This window comes from Vanrija albida, assembly GCF_041260175.1.
Source record: "Vanrija albida strain AlHP1 chromosome Unknown contig_7, whole genome shotgun sequence".
NCBI classification, from domain to species: Eukaryota; Fungi; Basidiomycota; class Tremellomycetes; order Trichosporonales; family Trichosporonaceae; genus Vanrija; species Vanrija albida.
In genome coordinates, this window is record NW_027191426.1 from 1,232,551 (window position 1) to 1,253,030 (window position 20,480).

The 20,480-nt window shown below is 66.1% G+C and overlaps 7 protein-coding genes across 7 annotated transcripts; 5 read left to right on the forward strand and 2 right to left on the reverse strand.

Moving 5' to 3' along the window:
- Positions 1-1,381: 1,381 nt before the first annotated feature.
- Q8F55_008929 (uncharacterized protein) lies at positions 1,382-4,365 on the forward strand (the record flags this gene model as incomplete). The annotated part of the gene is made up of 4 exons (XM_069357309.1): positions 1,382-1,437; positions 2,238-2,363; positions 2,910-3,195; positions 3,241-4,365. 4 exons carry the CDS (start codon positions 1,382-1,384, stop codon positions 4,363-4,365), a joined length of 1,593 nt encoding a protein of 530 aa, XP_069205246.1.
- Positions 4,366-5,388: 1,023 nt separating this feature from the next.
- Positions 5,389-6,740, forward strand: Q8F55_008930 (uncharacterized protein; the record flags this gene model as incomplete). The annotated part of the gene is made up of 2 exons (XM_069357310.1): positions 5,389-5,526; positions 5,730-6,740. The coding sequence occupies 2 exons, from the start codon at positions 5,389-5,391 to the stop codon at positions 6,738-6,740; spliced, it is 1,149 nt and encodes a 382-aa protein (XP_069205247.1).
- Positions 6,741-7,229: 489 nt separating this feature from the next.
- Q8F55_008931 (uncharacterized protein) lies at positions 7,230-8,478 on the forward strand (the record flags this gene model as incomplete). Its single annotated transcript, XM_069357311.1, has 3 exons — positions 7,230-7,401; positions 7,515-8,394; positions 8,457-8,478. 3 exons carry the CDS (start codon positions 7,230-7,232, stop codon positions 8,476-8,478), a joined length of 1,074 nt encoding a protein of 357 aa, XP_069205248.1.
- A 3,142-nt stretch (positions 8,479-11,620) lies between these two features.
- Positions 11,621-13,329, forward strand: Q8F55_008932 (uncharacterized protein; the record flags this gene model as incomplete). The annotated part of the gene is made up of 3 exons (XM_069357312.1): positions 11,621-11,894; positions 12,162-13,274; positions 13,307-13,329. The coding sequence occupies 3 exons, from the start codon at positions 11,621-11,623 to the stop codon at positions 13,327-13,329; spliced, it is 1,410 nt and encodes a 469-aa protein (XP_069205249.1).
- Positions 13,330-13,392: 63 nt separating this feature from the next.
- Q8F55_008933 (uncharacterized protein) lies at positions 13,393-16,027 on the reverse strand (the record flags this gene model as incomplete). The annotated part of the gene is made up of 2 exons (XM_069357313.1): positions 13,393-14,516; positions 14,554-16,027. The coding sequence occupies 2 exons, from the start codon at positions 16,025-16,027 to the stop codon at positions 13,393-13,395; spliced, it is 2,598 nt and encodes an 865-aa protein (XP_069205250.1).
- A 223-nt stretch (positions 16,028-16,250) lies between these two features.
- Positions 16,251-17,020, forward strand: Q8F55_008934 (uncharacterized protein; the record flags this gene model as incomplete). The annotated part of the gene is made up of 2 exons (XM_069357314.1): positions 16,251-16,468; positions 16,528-17,020. The coding sequence occupies 2 exons, from the start codon at positions 16,251-16,253 to the stop codon at positions 17,018-17,020; spliced, it is 711 nt and encodes a 236-aa protein (XP_069205251.1).
- Positions 17,021-17,369: 349 nt separating this feature from the next.
- Q8F55_008935 (uncharacterized protein) lies at positions 17,370-20,439 on the reverse strand (the record flags this gene model as incomplete). Its single annotated transcript, XM_069357315.1, has 3 exons — positions 17,370-19,219; positions 19,259-19,460; positions 19,543-20,439. 3 exons carry the CDS (start codon positions 20,437-20,439, stop codon positions 17,370-17,372), a joined length of 2,949 nt encoding a protein of 982 aa, XP_069205252.1.
- Positions 20,440-20,480: the final 41 nt, after the last annotated feature.

A 20,480-nucleotide genomic window follows, 5' to 3' on the forward strand; every position in this document is an offset into this window, starting at 1 on the left:
TCGGAGGGGGGCGGGGCAGCGGGCGGGCGGGTCCGACGTGATACTGATTTACTACTTGGAGCAGGTCAGATTGAGGTGAGGGGCCAGGGGTGGGGGGGGCAGTCCAAGAGGGCCAGGGGCTTTGGAGTGGGAGTCGCTGCGCTCAACACGGCTAGCGGCCCGCCCGCCGCGACACAATGTGTGAGCTACAAGTTGGGCTCGTTGCGCTCCAATGGCTGCAGTTAAGGGTCACGGGGCGATTGGGCGATTCCAGCCAGCCAGCGGCGTAGTGCTCGACGTGCAGCCTGACGTTGACGGGTTCGGCGAATGTCTCAGGTCGCAGCTGCGGTGAGTTGGGCCAGTTTGGCCAGTTGGCCAACCGGGCCTGCCAGAGACACAAACTAAGGGTGCGATTAAAGTGACGAACCGAACCTTAGTGGTGCTGCGTGCAGTGCCCAAGCCCGCAAGCCGCAAGCCGCAAGCACGCACGCACAGAGAGAGAGAAGGAAGGTACCGCCCGACCCGACTCGTCTCATCTCAAGCCCATCTGCGGCAGAGGCGGCGGCGGCGGAGGCGGAGGCGGCAGCGGCGGGCGGCGTGGCCAGACGACACGAGCAACGCGCACGCACAGAACACAACCTCTTGCCAGGGGGCACTGACCGGGAAGCCAGCCTTACCCCTCTCTGCACCCACTCACTCACTCACTCAGCACACCACTCCACATCCACAGACACCCACATCTCACCTCATCTACACTTTTTTTCATTACCACACATTTACACACTCTGGGCCGCGCCGACGAGGGCAACGCAACTCTCTCACACTCTCACGCTCCTCCGCCTTGTGCCCGCAACTCGGCCACTGCATCCACCAACCTCGACGCCGCCCACCGCCGCCGCCGCTCCGCCTTCCCCCCTCGGCCCCACCACTTTGAAACGCGTGCAACGCTGCATCGACAATCTTGATCATCCCTGTCTGCTTTTGCGATCACCTCTGCCTCGACACGTAGACCAGACGCGACTAGGTGACCGACCAACGCTAGACGACCGACACGCGCACCACTAGGACTGTCGTCGTACACCTGCCTTCCCTTCCTTGCTTGTCCCCCCCGCCCCGCCCCGCCGTTACTCCCTTTTTCCCCGTGCGTCTCAACCTGCAAGAGTCACCCTCCTCGTCTCCCTCTTGCTCATCGACGGACGCATCGAACATCAAAGCTTTGACGACGACCGACGACGCACGCACTTTGTCAAAGAAGAATTCCTCGCTGCTCGCATCCACCTCGAATCAAAGTCGAAACGCACAGACAGTCGTGCATCCTTTGTTTACGCCGTCACCCACTCGTCCTCGTCCTCTGCCATCACCGTCACGCAACCACGACCACGACCACAAGTCAAAGTCCATCATGACGGCCATCAGCCCCATGCGCAACCGCTTCGACTATGCCTCGGCCATGCACCCGTGAGTCTTTTTGCTCGAGCACACCTTTCGTGTGGATGGGGTCGTTGTTGTTGTTGTGGTGGTCACACGCATGGCTTATTCCTCGTCACTCGTGTGTCTTTTGGAATCACACACGGGGGACATCCATCCATCCATCCACCCCCTTCTTGCTTGTTGTTGTCGTCGTCGTCGTTGCGATCGTGCTGACGCCTGACGCCTCTACGCCATTGATCCACTCTTCGGTCCCATATACACACGGCCCCCGCCGCCGCCCTCTGCCGCCCCCGCACGCCGAACGCCGCCGACGCCTCGTCACTGACACGGACCCGCACCGGTTCCCGACATCGAAACAATGCACTTTTCCCCACCTGCCGGTCTATTCCATTCCTCGCTTACCCTGTCTGGCCATCATTGTCGCATCCCTCAACGTCGTCGTCGTCGTCCTCTCTTCATCATCATCATCATCACTCCATCCACTCGCTCCGCCGCCAATTGTCGTTGCACGACGCCATGACCTCGGCCACGCACGGACCAAACGACTATGCGCGGTCCTCCATCTCACCCATTGATCGGGTAACTCACCGGGTCTCGGCGCCGCCTGCACCTTCCCACGCCCCGCTCCGCATCTCGCCCCCGCCGCCGCATCGTCGCCGCCCTTCAACCCCGCCCCGCTCGTCGACATCGCCTGATTCTCTCCACGTCGACCTTGGCCACCACGACAACGACCGCGCACCGCACGACGCGACCCGCCCCCCGGCTGCGTACACGCCAACCGGACACGCCCACCACTGGCCGCCCCCCGAACACTCACCCACCTACAGGACCTCTTCGCTCCGTGACCCACCACCCAACGCCACGCCGCCCGTGGGAAGCAGGTCGCCGTCCGCTCGCGCCACCGATGACCGTGACGACCGCCGAAAGGGCAAGGCACGCGAGAGAGAAGACCTGTGAGTCGTCTGGCAGTGCATCCGCGCATTCAATTGCTGGGGTGATTTGGGGCATGGGACGGGGTGGATGGCACGTGTCGCAAGGGGGCGGCTAAGCCTTGGTGGTGGCTGCTGGTCAATGGGTCGCGACCGCGGTCGACTCGGGTCCTTGGTCCAGATCTGAGACAAGCGAAGCCATCCGCCAACCAACGCGGTCGCTCGTGTCGCCAGAGCTGCTAGCTGCTATTTTCCGCCCAATGTCAACGACATTGGAGCTAGCATCATTCCGACCTAGCTCAAACCTTGGGCAAGTCACCCACAGTACCACACCCAAGAATCCTTCCCGCCCTTGCCGCAGCAGCACCAGCAGCACACGCACTGACACCTCCCCCCTCCTTCTCGTTCACACATCGCCATCACCAAACGCACCGACACATCCCTTTTTCGCTTTCGCCTTGCCCACTCCTTCACCTCCTGCGTTGCCGACCCTCGTGGCGCATCAATGTCCTCGTCGTCATCGCCCTACCATGACATTACCATCATTGTCAACCGCGAACGATCATCCAGCCCCGACGACGACGACAAGCGCCCAGACAAGCGGAGCCGTACCCATGCCCGCGGCTCAGGCCGCCTCAGCGGCGACTCGCCCTCAAAGCTCGGCTCTGGGCCATCGGCCTCGGGCGAATCGCAGTCGACTGGCAAGAGCCGCCCGCCAGGACTCGCGCCTATCAAGCCCATTGGGTTCGCTGCCTCGCGCGAAGCCCGCCGCGAGGACGGGACGGATCGTGCCATCCCTTCGCCCGTGGTAATGGGCTTTGACTTCAAGAGCATTGACGAGGAGCAGCTCAAGACTGTGGGTGATGGCGTCGGGTTGCCTTGGTACTAACACGGTTGCCAGGTCCGCGACACCATCAGCATCAAGGAGCAGCAGCAAGCACTGATTGCCCAACGACGCAAGGAGATGGCGGCCAGCCAGCCGACGACACCCCGCGAGCTCACCTTCAAGGGGTGGACGCCCAAGGAGACGGAGAAGCGCAGCGTCGGTGTTCGTCGCGAAAAGACTCGGGATAAGGTCGAGCGCATGAGCATTGTCACGTCCAACAGCGACAAGGACGTTGTCCCCGGTTCCAAGAGCGCGCCTCTGAACCAGGGCCTTGCGAGCCAGCAGCAGTCACCACGCGAGCCTCCGTCTGGGTCGCAGACTGCCATGCCGCAGCACATCCTGCCGCCCATGCACTCACACTATGGCCACCAGCAGCACCACCACCACCTTGCCGACCCCCGAACCGCCCCCGTCAGCCACACGCGTTCTGGCCGCCCCGAGGAGAACAACTTTGCTCGTCAGCAGCAGCCCTACTACCAGGCAACCGTTCACCCCGGTCCCCCTGGCGGCCCGCCCTCTGCTACAGGATCCACGCACCGCGCATCAGACACGCGCTACCCTGAGATCAGCCTCGACATGGGCGGTCCCAGGTCGGCACGACCGCAGCCGCAGCCGTCCACAGCCGACCGCCGCACCTTTTCGGTCACTGGCATTTCCGGACACCCTTCGGCGTACCCTCCTTCGCCGCACGCTCGTGGTCCTCCTCCCCCTGGCCCCAGCTCGGCTGTCCCGCCACCACCGCGCGCGTCAAACGGCCACCACCGTGGCAACGGCGGCTACTCTGCATCCCCCTCGCCGCCTCAGCACCAGACGACGCACACGCACCACCGCGAGCAGTTCCTTGCGCCATTCAGCCAGCTGTACGACCTGCTCGGCAGTGTCGACAACCTGCGCTACTCGCTGCAGGACATGATCCACCGTGGCGAGTCGGCGTACGCTGCGCAGATGGCGGCTACTGCCGATTTCAAGGCGACGGCTGCCCAGGCCGGCAACCTGCTTGCGACGCTGCAGCAGTCGGCCGAGAGCCTCAAGGAGATGGTGCGCTACGAGGTCGACCGCGCGGGCAGCGCCGAGCGGCGCGAGGTGGACGATCTGCGCGACCGCATCCGCTTGCTCGAGGAGCGCCTCGACCGCCGCTAGGCGCGGCGTGGCCGGCCTCTGGTCGCATGTGTACAACTGGACAATCTCGGTCATCTCTGTTTTTCTTCATTGTTTTGGTCACTGCCTGTCGCCGTCGACGGCCCTCCTGCGCGATACACATACAAGCACGGTCGCGGTCTCGAGTCTCGTGTGGTTTGGAAGCATGGCTCGGTTGATGTACAATAGCGCGGACATGTTATGGTTTGGCACGACTGGGTGCGAGCGCAGCGAGCATGCGTGGGTGGTGTGCCTGGGGGGTTGGTACGCGAGTACGCGAGTACGACGAGCGTGGCACGCGGCGCGTGGTGCGGGTGTGTGGCGCGTGTCGTGTCGTGCGATTGACAAGAGGTGGTGCGGTGGTGGTGGGCTGGTGGCTGGTGGCTAGGCTTGTGGTCTGGTTAGTGGACGCCATACGGCGAATGGTCCTCGTGGTGGCCGGAGCGGCCCGCGGCCCGACACGGCGGTGACAGACGAGGTCAGTGAGCGGTGGGGGCGTGAGTGGGTGCGCGAGTGCGCTGCGCAGATCGGCCAGTCCTCGTCTTGCTGTTGTCGTCGCTGCCCAGCCCAGCGAGCCGGGTGCGACGACCTCTTTGGCGTCCACCGCCGCCCTCGCGCTCACCGTCACGTCCTCGTCTCTCTCCCCCGTCTCCTAATATAGCCACGGCGAGCGCGGTGCACCGGCGGCTGGTGGCACCAGCCCGCGCTGATTGGCTGCGTGGCGGGTGGGAGTGTGGCACCGACGACCGGTCGGGTCCCCGTTTTCAAAGTGACGACCCCGACGGTCGGAGGTGTCGGTGGTGGTGAGTCGGTGCTCGCGGCAGCGTCGCAACTAGTTCGGCGCGCTCCTGCTCTCTTTGCGACTCCCTCGTCACTACTTAACTGCCAAGACGTATTTCGGGCCTTGCCAAGACCAGCAGCAGCGAGCGACCAGCGCAACAACGGCACCGCGAAATCTTGAGGCCATCACTCAGCCGACACTCCTCCACCACACACTCCCCCCCGACAACCCCCCACCCCCCCACAATGTCATCACCAGCCTGGGCCGCACTCCACGCCGCGGCCGTCGCACAGCTCGACGACGCGGCGCCTGAAGACCCCTGCGCGGCTTCTTTCAGCGAGACGCACTGGGGCCTGCGTATCGGCTCGATCTTTATCATCCTTGTGAGTTGTGATCACGGGCGCGCGGCTGGCCGCGAGCCAGTGGGGCCGCCGCGGCGATCGCGCCCACTCACTGCGTCTGCGGCCGAGTGATGGCCGCGTGTGCAGCTGTGCAGCTGCTGGCTGGGTGTATCGCTGCGTCCGACGCCCCGAGGCCCCGCCAACCCCCACCCCCCACCCCCCACCATGACTAACCCCCCCCCCAGGCCACATCCCTCTTCGGCACGTTCCTCCCCATCTTCCTGCGCAACGCCTCCTTCGTCCCGCGCTGGGCGTTCGAGTTCGCAAAGTTCTTCGGCTCGGGCGTCATCATCGCCACCGCCTTCATCCACCTCCTCGCGCCCGCCTTCGAGTCGCTCGGCAGCGAGTGCCTCAAGGGCGCGTGGCAGGACTACACGTTCGCCCCGGCCATCGCCATGATCGCCGTCCTCTTCATGTTCTTTGCCGAGGTCGCCGCGTACCGCCTCGGCACGAAGAAGCTCCTCCGCCTCGGCATGGCCTACTCCTCGCATGCGGAGGACGCTACCGACGCACACGCCCACTCGCACCAGCACGACCCGCCCCTCGACGTCGACACGAGCGGGCCAGAGTCGGGCATGCACGTGCACCCGTCGCGCTCGCACACGCACGCCGACGACGCCCACCTCGCCGAGGAGAAGCACCGCAAGGACGTTGAGTCGGCCTCGTCCCACTCGGACATCCTCGAGCACGACCCGTCCAGCGCTGAGGCTACCGCCCAGCTCATCGCCGTCGCGGTGCTCGAGTTCGGCGTCATGCTCCACTCGGTCGTCATCGGCCTCACGCTGGCCGTGTCGGACGGGTTTATCGTGCTGTTTGTCGTCATCGTCTTCCACCAGACCTTCGAGGGCCTCGGTCTCGGCTCGCGGCTCTCGGCCCTCTCGCTGCCGAAGAAGCTCGGATGGGCGCGCTACGCCGCCGCGGCAATCTACGCCATCTGCACCCCCGTCGGCATCGCCGTCGGCCTCGGCATCCGCCAGACGTACAACGGCAATGGCGTCGCCGCCAACATTGTCTCGGGCATCCTCGACGCCATCTCCGCCGGCATCCTGCTGTACACGGGCCTCGTCGAGCTCCTCGCCCACGAGATCCTCCTCAACCCCAGAATGATGAAGAGCTCGGACGGCAAGCTCACCTACGTCTTCCTGTGCATCTGCCTCGGCGCGGGCCTCATGGCCCTTCTTGGCCGCTGGGCATAAATGTGGTGCGGGCGTGCATGTGATGAGAGTGGAGGAGAGCAGTGGCGGCGCCGTCAGTAGCTATAGAGTTCCCATTCAGGTCATAATGTATCATTGGTTATTATACGGAACCGCTTCGGCGCGGTGCAGCTTGGCCTCGAGGTAGGGGGGTTGTGAATGCTGAGAGTGCCGGCGGCACCTCGGCGCCGTCGGGTTCGGATGCAGATAATGTGGCAGTGGAAGTGATCGTCAATCCGGTGGGCCGACTGGTGCCACAAACGCATGACGTCGTGCGTCCATGTCGGTCGCGTTTCAGCCTGGCCGTCTTGGCATCCCACAAACTGTATCCTGCACTGCAATGGTGCCTCGGTCTCTCTCCCTCTCTCTCCCTCTCTCTCCCTCTCTCTCGCTTTCTCGCTCTCTCTCCCCCCTCTCTCCCACTCTCTCTTGCACTCTCGACCACGCCGCCTCGACCCTCTCAGCCGAGCAACCGCGACCACGCCCCGGCCGATGCCTCCCCACCACGCCCGGAGTGACCAGCTCCGACCATGCCCTCGCCTTCCCCCCTTTGTGCTCTGGATCGCGCCCCTCCTCCTCGTCTTCCTCCTCTACGCGGCAGACACGTCTGACCATGGGGTGGCCACCCGCGCCCGCATAGTCGAGGAGCCGCAGGGCCAGTGCCGTGAGTCCGACCGCACCCCTCCCCCCTCACCCTCCGCCCGCCCCCCCCCCCCCTCCCCCCCCCTCGCTCACCCCCTCACTCACCCCCTCGCTCTCCCCCTCGCTCACCCCCAGCCGCGCCTGCCCCCCGCACCGAGCTCGTACCCGAGCTCGCGCCCGGCGCCGCCTTCATCCATAAGTTCTCCGACCTCGGCCCCCCTGCGAACGACGCTATCGCCGCGCGATACCGGGGCATTGCGCGCGCCGGTCTCCTCCGCGCGAAGGACGACCTGCTGTGGGCTGAGCGCCTGCTCGCCGCCCACCGCGCCATGACCCCACTGCCTGGCCCGTGTCGTGGGGCCCGGCCGGCCCAGGCTGACTGCGCCTGGCTGCGGGCCCAGGCCGTCTTCGACGTCGACAGCATGAGTAGGGAAGACAGAGCTACCTTCCCCGGGCCGCCGTACGTCCTCGCCCCCGACGGGGAGGCCGTCCGCGCGAGCATGTGCCGCCGCTCGCTGTTCGAAGCGGAGCGGCTCGTCGCCGACGTGCGTGAGGCACACCGCGTTGCCGCGGCCCGGTTTATCCTGCACGAGAACCTCGTCAGGTCGCCGGCAGGCTTGTCGCCCTACTCGGACCTGAACGTCGATGCCGAATTCGACCGCGCTAGAGACCGCCTCGAGTTCGCAATCGCCATCCTCCAGGTCGTCGACCTGGCCGGAACAAGTGTTGAAATCAAGGCCGCGGGCAGGGGCGTTGTGCACGCGTGGCGTGCTGGAGACAGCGTGTTGGCCACCGCCATGGGCCAACTGACGGCAGACGGCGTACAATTCCCCCTCGACAAGTCGGTGGCATACCTCCCTCTCGATGGGGATGACGCCATCCGCCTAATGAACCAGGCGAAGGCGGCGTACGAGAGGGCAAGGGCAGATGAACTCGCTCATCAGAGGATGTGGAGAACCAGCGCTACACTTCCGTCCGTCGCCAGCGCCCTCGACCGCTACGACTACTATCGCCTGTTGGTTGAGCAGCTGTTCTTGGAAGAGACTGGGGCCTCCGCCTCCAACACAACTATCACAGAGACTGCACCTTCGGATGCTGAACCAGACAACTCGTTCCGGCTCGAGGGCCCAGCCCTGAGTGCAACTAAGGCCCATGCCGGCAGGGTGTTTGCTGCCACAGTTCACTTGGCCCGACCCCCTCTCGGTGGGGACGGCTATCGGGTGGCAATGTCCTTGCTGGCAATGTCCTTCAAAGACGTTGCCCGGTGGCGATTTGCACAGTACGATCGCATTTGCCGCATCTTCGATGGCATTGGCACTGGCGAACCCGTCGCAGAGGCTGAGCCTTGCATTCGCAAGGTACGCGACCCACACCGGTTCGGTTTCTTCAAGGATTGCAAACCCGTTGAGAACTGTGGGCCGGACCGCCATGCGCACGAAGTATACGCCGCGATAAGGTCTCACCGACGTGAGGCTGAGGGACTGCGAAACCAAGGCAAAGACAGCGAGGCAGAGGCTGCCGAAAAGCAGATCGAGCTTTGGACTATTCTAGCCAACATGGTCGAGCATGGACTGGCTCATGAGACCGTGTACATTTCAGGTAAAAAACTGGAGGAACAGAGAACACTGTTTTTCGACGCAAAGTCCCGACTTGAGGCAGATCACATGAGAGCCTTCGGTCGAGACTTGTATACCCCTCGAAACCGCGGCAGGAGACTATCCCCCCGCCACAGTGTCTTCGTGGCCCAGGCGTCTCTGCTCGCCAGTGCAGACCGGGGCGACTTTGATCCGTTAGACGGCACCTACTATAACCCAGGAGCAACGACCGACTTTCCCTCTCGACTCGACCCGTACTTGGGCGACATCGAACCCGGTCTCGACCAGCCGTATCAATCGCACGCCCTCGAGTTTTTGAGACAGGCGTCTGCTCGACGAGCTGCAAACTTTGCACGACTCAGTGACCAGTGGGAGTGCCTCGTCAACGACCGCCTGCTTAAAGCATGGGGAAACGTCGATCGCCGATTAGCGTCTCCCAACATCGTCTTCCAGCGCTGGAACGAGCCGTTCGCGTGGCAAGTGTTGTTCGCCAACAGTCCCAACAGTTCGGCAGTGTGGGGTGATTATTGCTCCAATCCCCGTGAACCGGGCGACTGGTGCGTTCCCCGCAAGAAGAGCACAGCAGCTCGTGGACAGTGGGTCCTGCCGCGAATCTTGGCCGAGGCGGAGGAAACTCTCGAGCGCGCGACCACTCGCGAGGAGAAGGGGCTGCACGAGGCTCTCGTAGAAGCTCTATCTATCTGTGCCGGTGACAGAAGCTTCCTGTCTGTCGAAGATGGGAACTCCAGGGGCATTCGCTATCGGCCGTTCCCTCCCGTGGTCCACATGATGTACGGCACTCTTTGGGAGCGATTCCGAGGACAAGGCGGCCAACTCTTCGACGACTTGTGCAACTCGAGGGCACTCCATGCGGCAGGGATTGGAGGCTTGTACGCGAGCCTCCCTGAACTTGAGGTCAAGGTGAACAAGTTTAAAACATCTGCAGAGCTGCGATACCACTTGTGGCACCTCACGCTCATTCAGCTTGAGCGGTCTGGCTCGATTCGGGATCCGCCGCATCCAGACGCTCGATTCACACGTATGGGGTTTGTCGACCAGGTCGGCCAACCCTTGATTCAACTGGCCAGGTTGGCGACCACGCCCGACTTTAGAACCATGCGCGACTGGGTAGTATGGTACGTGGATGTGTTGGCAGACCCCGAGCCCGAAGTCTGCACCGGGAAGTACGAGCTTTGGATTGGCTCGAACCTGCCACTATCAGACGGCACCTCATTCGTCACTCCCACGATCGACGGGCACCACTTCTACACAAACGAGGGTATCTATAAGGGGAACTGGCGAAGAAGGGCTCATGACATTGTCGGTGCCCGGCACTTGGTTTGGATGGCTCTTGCCGAGCTGCGCCAAGCCAAAGACCTAGTACTGTTGTCCGAGCACACTGTTGCCCAGTATGCTGCTGGGACTCCGGCCAAGCTTGGGGGCAGCGCCCTTCGACCCCGTGGAGGTCGATCATCAAAGTTTCGGACGGTCGATCTGAACCAAGCTCAGTACAAGCAGGCACTCACCATGCGGGGGGTGTTCACCAATCAATGGCGCCACTTCTTCGTCATGAACCACACCCGTCATACGACCCAGGTGTCTGGCATTCGCGCCGCTCGACGGGCACTCGGTCGTGCACGGTTCGCACTTCAGCATGCTCAGACCCGGTACCTCTTCCGCCAAGCCGGCTGGTTGCGAATGAGACGAGAGGGAAATTGTGGCTCTGCTCCGTTTGAGGTTCCCGCCAGCACCGGACAGTGTCACCTATGTGGCACGTCGCGTTACATGTCCGATGCGGGAGGCATTTTGCAGGAAACGAGCTTGGCGGCGCGGATGCTGGGCGATTTTGCGAGAGAGCAGTCCATGACGGCACAGCCCATTGCGGAGCTGGACAAGTCACTTCACCTCTTGGACAGATTGACTCGAAGGGGAGACGACTATCGACCAGCCGACGGTGTACTCAACGACAACCCCATCTGCGATTGGCCTCGCGATTGGGACACTACAAAGCAATGTGCCCAACCAGCCCTCGCCTGGAGCCTTCCACACCATCGGATCGAATCAGAAGACGACCTCGGCCGCGCGAAGCACGGTCTGTCCCTCGCCCGCAGCCCTAGAGAAGCCAGCGCGTGGCGCCGCCTCGTCAGATTCCGAGAGGCTCTCTGTGCGGCGTTTACGCAGTTTGACCGGGCTTGTACTCCCTCAGCAGACGAGGAGGTAACGCTCCTCGACAGCAGTGATGGGATCGTACGGATCGTGCGTCTTGCAGAGGTCCTCGAGCGTGTCGTGCTCGGCCTCGGCGACACTGTACCGGATCATGTTGCCGCGAGCGCGAGGACATTGTTCGACGTGCGCCTGGTGCGCCTTCGTTCCTTCCTGCACGGCCAGGGCCAGCTGAAGCAGCAAGAAGCGTGCGAGGGGAAGTTTGTGGGCTTGAATAAGCCCGGTGTGCTCGGCAGACCCCCCGAGATCCACCAGCCGCAATGGACCTACCACGATCCGCGGAAGGACGCGGTTGCCGCCAAGGACCGACTGGATGCGATGGCTGGTAGACCGGCAGACGACATTTGGCCTTTCAACAAGTTGAGAGCGTATATCGGGGACGTCCAGCATCCTCCGGCATCGCTATCAGCTCCCGACAAGGACATGTTCGAAGCGATGGAGAATGGGCTCCGTTCGGCCGCACGCATCCTGGCGTTGGGGCTTCCCGCAGATCGCCCGCAGGCGAGGCAGCGCATCAAGGAGGCATCAGGCGAGCTCGCCAAGGCCAACGCCTGGGTGTCGAAAAGTGAGATTATGCTCGCCGCCCACAAGGCCGAGCACGATCTCGTAACCCACGACAAGTTTGAGTACGAGGTCCTGGGTGCCGAGCCGGGAAAGGCGTGGGCTGTCCTCGGGTATGGGCCGCACAACGAGGGAGGTGGGGTGGACTCGGTGTCCGCGAGCATTCGCGCTGGCACGACTACAGGCCACCGTGGCGCCACGCTCAATTCAACCCAGAATGCGGTGGAGGGCGCAGTGGTAAACAGCAATGCAGCTTCAACCTCCGCCGCCACATTAGCGGCGGATGCTGGCGGCAGCGACCACCCACCCTCCACTGCCACGGCAGCCTGCAGCCCGAAGCAATCAGCCGCCAACCACACTGCCGGATGTGCATACATCGACCCGGCCGTCGCCTCGCTCGTAGCGTCCATCAAGCGCAGTCGGGGTGGTCCGAATTCCGACCCCGAGGCGCTCAACAAGTCGGCTGCCGCCGTTGCCGCGGCCCAGGCCCAGGTCGCTGCGGCGCGCCTCAAGGCCCGCGACGCACGCATCGCGCTGCTGTACCGCGAGGAACAGCTCGACAAGCTGCTCGCCGACGTCGAGCCCGACGGGCGGTGGATCGCCCCACGGGCGCGGTGGACCTCGTCGGGGAGGGTGCGCGGCACGCCGCTCGCGGGGAGGTACAAGCACGCGCTGCGTACGCTGCAGGACCGCGAGGGGCTGTACCGCGCCGCGACGGGCAGCGGACTCGCGTCGGCCGAGGGGCAGGGGCACAATGCCGCGCTCCTCTTCTTCATCACGTACGAGGTCGTCGACGCGTGGGACCGCCTCGACGCGGTTATGGAGGAGATTATCGCGGCCGAGATGGGGTGGGAGGGCGAGGCGCGCGAGGTGTCCGACTGGGCGTGGCCGCGGAAGGAGGCGGGGAGGCGGGGTGCCGCGGCCGGCGCCGGCGACGAGGACAAGGACGAGGACGAGCCGGATGCCGAGCCCGGCATCGAGGGTGACGTCGACCCGGCGCTCGACGGCGACCCGAGCCCCGCGGCGCCGCAGCCCTTGCCGCGCAACTACGCCGACGTGCAGCGCGTCACGAGCAGCACGCTGCCCTCGCGCCTGGGCGCGGCCCTCGGCGCGAGCCTGCGGGCGCTGTACGCCGCCGCCCCCGACGACATCGACCTCGACCTCGCGCTGCGCACGTCGAGTCCGGGGAGGGCGCGCACCCCTGTGCGATACCTGTACGGTGCGGCCTGGGAGCGCTTCGTGGCTGCCGAGGGCGCGCTGGGCGCGGGCGTGGGGAGCGGGGGCGAGTACGGCGCGCTGGGGCACGCCGAGCGGCTCGCGCGCGCGCTTGGGACGCTGGGCGCGCGGGGGCTGGTCGACGCCGCGGCAGCTGCGGCCGCGCGCAGGCTCGCTGCCCTCGCGCGGAGCAGGTACGAGCGCTACGCTTCGGTCCAGGTGCTGCTTGACCGCGAGGCCGAGTGCACTGAGGGCAAGGGGGACCCCGAGGAGGACAAGGACGCGCCGCCGTTCATCTTTCGTGAGTGGGGAGCTGGGCGACGCTGACGGCAGCCATGGGGACGTCGAGGGACTAGTCGTGGGGGGTTAGAATCATTAGTAGACACCAGCACTGCACCATGTCATGCATCACACCTTGCTCATCTCCAGCATTCGAGCCGGCGCCGCAGCACAGCCTGCAGCTCGTCCCCGCTCAGCTCGTGCACGCCGGTGCGCTCGCGCAGGCTGTCGAGCGCGGCGCCGCCGCTCCACGCCGCGGCCATGGCCTGCGCAAAGGTCGGGGTATCCGCATCGGCCGCCTCCGACTCGGACGGCAGCGCGAGCACCGCGGCCATTTCGTGCAGCCGGGCCCACGGCGCGTCGGCGGGGATCGGGGGGCTGGCGCGCACTACGCCCACCGCCGCCGCCTGGCGCCAGTCGTCGACCTCGGACAGGAGCGCGCGCCCGCCCGCCGCGGTGAACTTTGACCAGCCGGCGTAGACTGCGCGCTGGGCAATGTGGTTGACGAGGTGGGCCGACACGCGGCGGTACACGCGCGCGGCGGCCGTGCGGGGGAGCACGCGCACGAGGGCGGCCAGCAGGCCAGAGTACCCCGCCAGCGCGGCGACGAGGGACGCGTCAGGCCCAGCGTCGTCGGACGCGCCGTCGGCGCCGACGTCCCACCGCCGCGTGAGGTGCTGCTTGAGGTCTGACTCGACCTCGGAGGTGATGAGGCGCACCATCATGTCCTCGGCGCGCGCGCGCAGGTCGGCGTAGCGCTGCAGCGTCGGGTCCCATACCGAGGGCGCGGCGTCGTCGCCGGCGAGGTCGGCCGACATCTCGGCAAAGAGCACGTCGTTGGACCACGAGCGCAGGGCTGCGGCGAGGAACTCGGCGCTGACGTGGGCCTTGATGAGCCGCTCGAGGCCGGCCGTGCCGGCCGTAACGCGCGAGTCGGGGGTGGGTCTAGCGCCGAGCGCGCCGGGGACGGCGCGTACAAACGCCGAGCTGAGCGTCTCGAACGCGTCGAGCGAGCCGGCCACGCGCGAGTGGTAGGCCGCGAGGGTCGGGAGCTGGATCGTGCGGAGGAAGGCGACGCGGTATTCCTGCGCCGGGAGCGGCGCGTACCGGTCCGTGATGCCCTCGATGAGGGCGCGGACTTGGCGTGCGGACTCGGTGGACGGGAGGGCGTCAGTATCGTCCGTGTCGTCGTCGTCAGCGTCGGCGTCGGCGATCGTCCACGCTGTCGGCGCCGAGATGATGTCGTTGAGGGATGTCTCTGCGACTGTGTCGTCAGTGCGGCCTCCAACTCGCACACTCACACTTGCGCTCGCCCTCGAGCCACTGCTCGAACCAGTCGTGCTCTCGGAGAATCACACCCGCGAGCCCCTCCCACTCGGCCTCAGCGCCGGCGTACACGCTGGTCCGGGCCAGCTCGAAGCCGTTCTCTCTCACCGCGTCGTCGAACATGACCGTCTGGTACACTGTGTGGGCGAGGAGCGCGGGGTGGGTGAGGAGGTGCGGGATGCGGGTCCGGAGGAAGGCCAGCAGCGTGGGGAACAGCAGCATTGTCAGCTCGGACTTGACCTCTACGGCGGGGTACGCCCGCGCCGTCAGCGGCTGGAGGTAGTCTGCAATAAACCCGGCGTGCTCGTACACCGCGTCCTGGATGTTCGCAAACGCCCACTCTGGCTTGTCGACGCGGTTGGTCGAGCGCGACCCCTGGAAGTGGTACTTGAACCGGAGGGTAATGGGCTCTGTGAGCGCCTGGACGGGGTAGAGGCCGTCGCCGCGCGTCCAGTCGGGCGGGGAGGGCAGGGTCGCGTGCAGGCGCTCGCCCTCGGCCTGGAGGTGCAGGAGCTCGGTGTACGCGCGCTCGAAGGCGCGCCGCTTGTCGGCCGGCACGGCGGGGTAGTCTACGCGGCGGGGCCAGCCGAGCGGCTCAGCGGCGGCGAGCAGCGTGTCGGACAGCGCGCGCTTGAGGCCGGCCCACGCGTCGGCGCGCACCTCGGCCAGCGTGGAGAGCAGCGCGAGGCCGGGAGGCAGCGTCTTCTCGACGTGCGCGATGGCGTCAGAGAGCGCGCGGTAGTGCGGCAGCGCGGCGAGGGCCGATGGGGCGTGGTGCGCGGGGTCGAGCACGGCGTCCCGGAGAAGCAAGATGCGCTCGAGGACCCGGCTCCACGCCAGCGCGGCGCGCGTGCGCCCCAGTCCGTCCTGCATGCCCTCGACCTGCTCGAGCAGCGTCGCACCGCGCGGGCCCTCGTCGTCCTCGAGCGGCGCCGCGCTGCTCAGCTGGGCGAGCAGCGCCGCGCTCTCGTCGCTGAGGCGGTAGCGCGCCAGCGCGGCGTCCTGCGCCGCGCCCTGCAGCGCGGCCAGCGCGGCCCGGGCAGCCCCCAGCGCCTGGGGGAGCGCAGCCTCGGCAGCAGCGAGGGCGTCGGAGGCCGAGCGCCCAGCCGCGGCCCAGTGCGCCATGTCCTCGTCGAGCGTGCGGCGGGCGGCGGGCGTGGGCGGGACGGGCGTGCCGGGCCGCGAAGGCCGGGAGGAGTACGACCCGCCCCCGCCGCGCCGGTGCTTCTTCTCTGCTGGGGGCGGCGGCGTGCCGGTCAGCGCCGCGAGGTCGGGGTACGCGGTGTCGAGGTACGCTGCGACTTCGGCGCGGACGCGCGCTTCGTCGACGGGCGCGGCGAGCGCGCGCAGGCGCGCCGCGAGGGCCGCGGGGGTGTGCGTCGAGGGGCCGGGCGGGTGGGTCGAGGGGCCCGCTGGCGTGTGCGACGAGGGACCCGCTATTGTCGTCATGGTGGGTGTGATGAGCAGAGCGAGCGTCGAGCGTCCAACGTCGATGGCTGTGATGAGCCGGGCGGGCAGTGACGCTGCTGGTGCGGCGGTGGGCGCCACGTGGCCCACGTGGCGTGACGTCTCGCCTCCCACCTCGCCGCTTGCTCGTCGATCGCGCCTGTCGACGATTTATCGCCCATCGCCCTCCACGTCCACTCCTCACCACCTCACACTCCTTACCAACATGGGTAAGCGCGACAACATCGAGCTCCGCCCGCTTGGCGCCGCCGCCGCCTCAGGCTCCACCACGTCCCTCCCCCCACCGTACCCCGACCACCCGGCTCCCTCGCCCTCCCTCACGCAGGGGTACCGCGCGGCCGAGGACGCGGCCAAGGCGCGCGTCCGGCCCGGCGAGGGGGCGATGGACGCCGCGAGCGTGTACGGGCTTTTTGCGGCTGGCTGGTGCGTGCGCTGCTACTCTCTCCGCTCTCTCAGGCGACGAGCAAGCTGACCGCCGCCAGGTTCGCGCTCTGCGCCCTCCCCCTCCTCACGATGCCGCGCCTCGTCCTCTTCCTCGCCGGGCCGTCGGCCGCGCCGTCCCCCCTCAACCCCTCGGCCCTCCAGGCGCCCCTCTCCAACAACCCCGCCTCGTCCGGCCCGATCCCCAGCTACGACCGCGGGCACTACGACGCACTCACCCACCTCGAGGCGTTTAGCCTCCGCCTCCTCGGCCTCGGGCTCGTCGCGCTCGCGCTGGTCTCGCTCTTCGTCGTCGTGCCGTCCTACGCGCCCGGCGTCGCGCCCGGGCGGCAGAGCACCATCGTCGTCTGGGCTATCCTCGGGAGCATCGCCGCCGTCGTTAGCTGGAACGCGCCCCTCGGCGCGCTCGCCACCATCACGAGTTTGGGCAACGCCGTGCTCTCTGGCTGGGGGTGGTGGGCCGTCTTCTTTGGAAACGACGACCGCAAGTTTAAAAAGTACCTCAAGCCAAACTCGCGCCTCAAGCGCCTGTAGGCGGTGCGATGCCCGTCCCCTGCGCCCAGCCCAGCCCAGCCCAGCCCACTGTATCATCTGCCCGCCTCCAGCCCTGCCTCAGCCCAGCCCCCCCGGTCCCTCTCGATACGATGATGTCTAGTGCATGAATACAAGTGTACCTATAGTGGCAATGAAGTATAGTAGTAGTAGTAGCACATGCGTGCGATGCGCGCCGCTCGCAGCTGATATCGCCAACGACGGCGACATGTCGCACCATCGGGCTCGAGCCCCAGTGGCGGCGCCCAAGACGTCGCCCTTATCTCTGGACGGCGTCGCCGCTTCCCTCGTCTTCTCTCACACACCCACTCCCCACCCCCCCAGCCCTCGCCTACGACATAATCGCCGTGTTCGCGTGGTGCGCAGCCTGGTCCTCAGCAAGCATGCGGTCGCGGTCGCGGTCGCGCCGCTCGGCAGCGGCAACAAGTGCCGCGTTGCCTTCCGGAGTGTCGGGCTCGGGCACACGGCCACCGTTGACGCCGGCAGCAGCCGCGGCCGCTGCCGCAGCAGCCGGGTTCCTGCGACGACGGCGGCGCGGCAGCGTCTGCTGAACCGGCATCGGCCGCACATCCAGGTCCATCGCAACGTTTGTCGCCGCCTGGAACGCCTCGATCCACTGCACGCACTGGCGAGCCGACTCGGTCTGCAGCATAAACTGCTGGCCCTCGGAACGTACGCGCACGCAGTGCAGCCGCTTCTTGTAGTCGGCAGCAAGACCACTCTCGGCATTGTGCAGTGAGTACACGTGCACCAGCTGGTTGTGCGCAAACGGCAGGTGCGCCGCGATCGGCGCAGACGCCGTCGACGACGCCACAGACTCGGCTCCAGACGACTGGCGGCGAGACTTGTGCGTGAAGAGGTGAAGGTCCTTTGCGTCGGGGCCAGACTCGGACTCGCGAGGGTGGGTCGTCGAGCCGTTCGTGAGGCGGCGGGCCTGCATAGAGCGCGAGAGCGACGAATCGATGCTTGCGTTGCGGCGGCCAGCTGGGCTCGCAGCGCGAGCAGCCGACGCCGTAGTCGTCGGCGACGTCGTGCTCATCGACGCCCGGCGCTCCTGAAGCACGCGGTCAGGCGGAAGGTGCACGTGGAGGTGCGACTCGACCTCGTCGTTTGAAGCCGTCAGGTAGACCTCGCCCGAACGCAGAGGCACCTTTGTCGGGTCAAATTTGTACACGTAAAGCGCCGTGCCGTGCAGCACAAAGTAGTGCTTCTTCCACGACCGGTCCTTGGCCTGAACGCCCGGGGCGTTGAACTCCATCTTGCGTGCCAACGTGCCCTCGATGTGCACGCCGCACCAGTACGGAGGCAGGCGCTCGCGGCCTTCCTCCTCGCGGGGCTTGGGGACCGGTCCGTCGTAAAAGGCCATGGGCTGGTACTTTGGTGGGGGCACATCCTCCAGAGACAGTCTGCGCTTGAGCGGAGGAGGCGCAGACTGGCCGCGGAGAGGAGCGTTCGGCGTGGGAGGCGTGTAGATGACCGACTCTGGTGGTGACGACGTCACCGAGGCGTCGGCAGCCTCCTCCTCCTCATCGCCGACACTCGATTCTGGCCGCGCGCTCGCCGCCTGCGGGCGAGACAGGTTGACCATGGACTGCGACGGGCGCGTGTAGAATGAAGGCCGGGTCGAGGTAGACGTGGCAGGGGTGGTCGCAGTAGCGGCCGACGACGAGTGGGCAGCAGTGGATGAGCCAGAGCCAGAGCCCGAGGCCTCGTCATCAGAGGTCACGTCCGACGACGAGCTCTCGCTGTCCTCCTCCTCGACGGGGCTCGAGCGGAGCGCGGGGTCTGAGCGAGCAGGTCGGACTTGGCCGCTGCCGCTTCGCTTGCGAGGGGTGGTCACGGGCCGCAAGAGGTCCGACGCACGAGGGGTTGCCTCGACCGCCGACTCGGTTGGGGTCCGGCCGCTCGACGCGACAAACGAGTCAAAGTAGCCCGGAGCGCGAGCGTTGGCGGCGGCGATGGTCGCCGTCTTCAAGGGCGACTCGGTAAACGTGGCCCACTCGCCAGCCGAGGCCGAGTAGTCGGGCCGGGGCGTTGCGAGGTTCCACACAGACTTTGCAGAGGTGGATCCGAGAACAAGGTTGGACGAGGCAGCGGCGGCGCGAATCTGTTCCACTGCTGCCAGCGCCTGCGTGTGCTGGCGATCGGCAAGGCTCGATGGCGTCGAGGAACCAGGCGCCTCTGATACCCTGTTAGCACAAACAGATGGCCTAGACGTACCTTCGGCAACTGGGGTCATGGTCCCGGCTGCTGGTGCCTTGCCCTTGGTTGTAAAGGCGAGGTGGTCGTCTTCCTGGGCTGGAAGGGGGGGACTCTCCTGTGACGAGGAGGCGTCTGCGTCGTCGTCGTCGTCCTCGGCTTCGCCACCGTCGTCCTCGTCATCGTCATTGCCGCGCTGCGTAGGCATACGCGTCATGACAGGCTAGAAGGGGTGTCAGCGATGCATGCATAGGACGCGACCGTCGCGTCGGTCGTCCCTGGCTAGGTCGGGTCCACTGACTCACCATTGCGCGGGTTGCTTTTCGGATCTCCTTGTCGGTCAGTTCGCGGCTGGGTGTCGGGCGGCTCGTAGTCGGGCTCGCGACGACGGGGGTGAAGAAGGGGAAGACGCCATGAAGCGAAGAACGAGAGTTTGCGCGTGACAGAGCAGGCGACTTGGGGCCGCCTTCGCGAGCAAGAGTGCCCCATTCTGGCGGTTGTGTGGAAACGGGCGTGAGGGTCGGAAGGTTTGCGATTGGCAGAGGCATCGGCGCAGACTGTAACACGAGCGACGCCTTGGAAGGGTGCCGTGGCAGGCTGTCCGATGCCGAGGTGAACGAGGCCGTGGTGGCCGTTGATGGCCGCCGTCCGTCCTGAGAGATGATGGAAGCCGCGTAGGCTGGGCGCACTGCTGGTGCCGGCTCGTCTACCCGCTCCTTTGTCGTGTCATTGTGCTCGTCGGTCGACGCCCGTGCGGGGGCTTCGGGTTCCAAGAACGGTGCGAGCGACCCGGGGCCCATCACAAAAGCGGCTGCCATGGCCTCCTCTGGGTCCTGTGACAGGGGAATCTTGATGCGGGTCGTGGTCTGCCCCGCACCACCTGGTGGGGTCGCCACCGCCTCGTCGGTCTCTGCGTCGGAAGCCTCCATGTCTGTTTCTGAGAAGACTGCGGTATGTGTGCTGCCGCGCGACATTGAGCGGGCGCTGGTTCCCGATGGAGAAGACGCGCGCAAGAGGTCGCTCGAGCGCTTGCGGAACAGGTTCTTGCTGCCTCCCTCGCCGAGGAGGTTGCGGAGGCGGCCTTGAAAGTCGACCGTGTCTACACTCGTGCTAGATTCACGTCTTGAGGCGCGTCTTTCCCGTGTGATGCGCGATCCCGGAGCCGGCGACTCTGCGCGGCGCGTCGAAAAGAGCGAGGGCATTGTGGGAAAAGGGGAGGAAGGGGCGACCGCGGTTGGTGGGA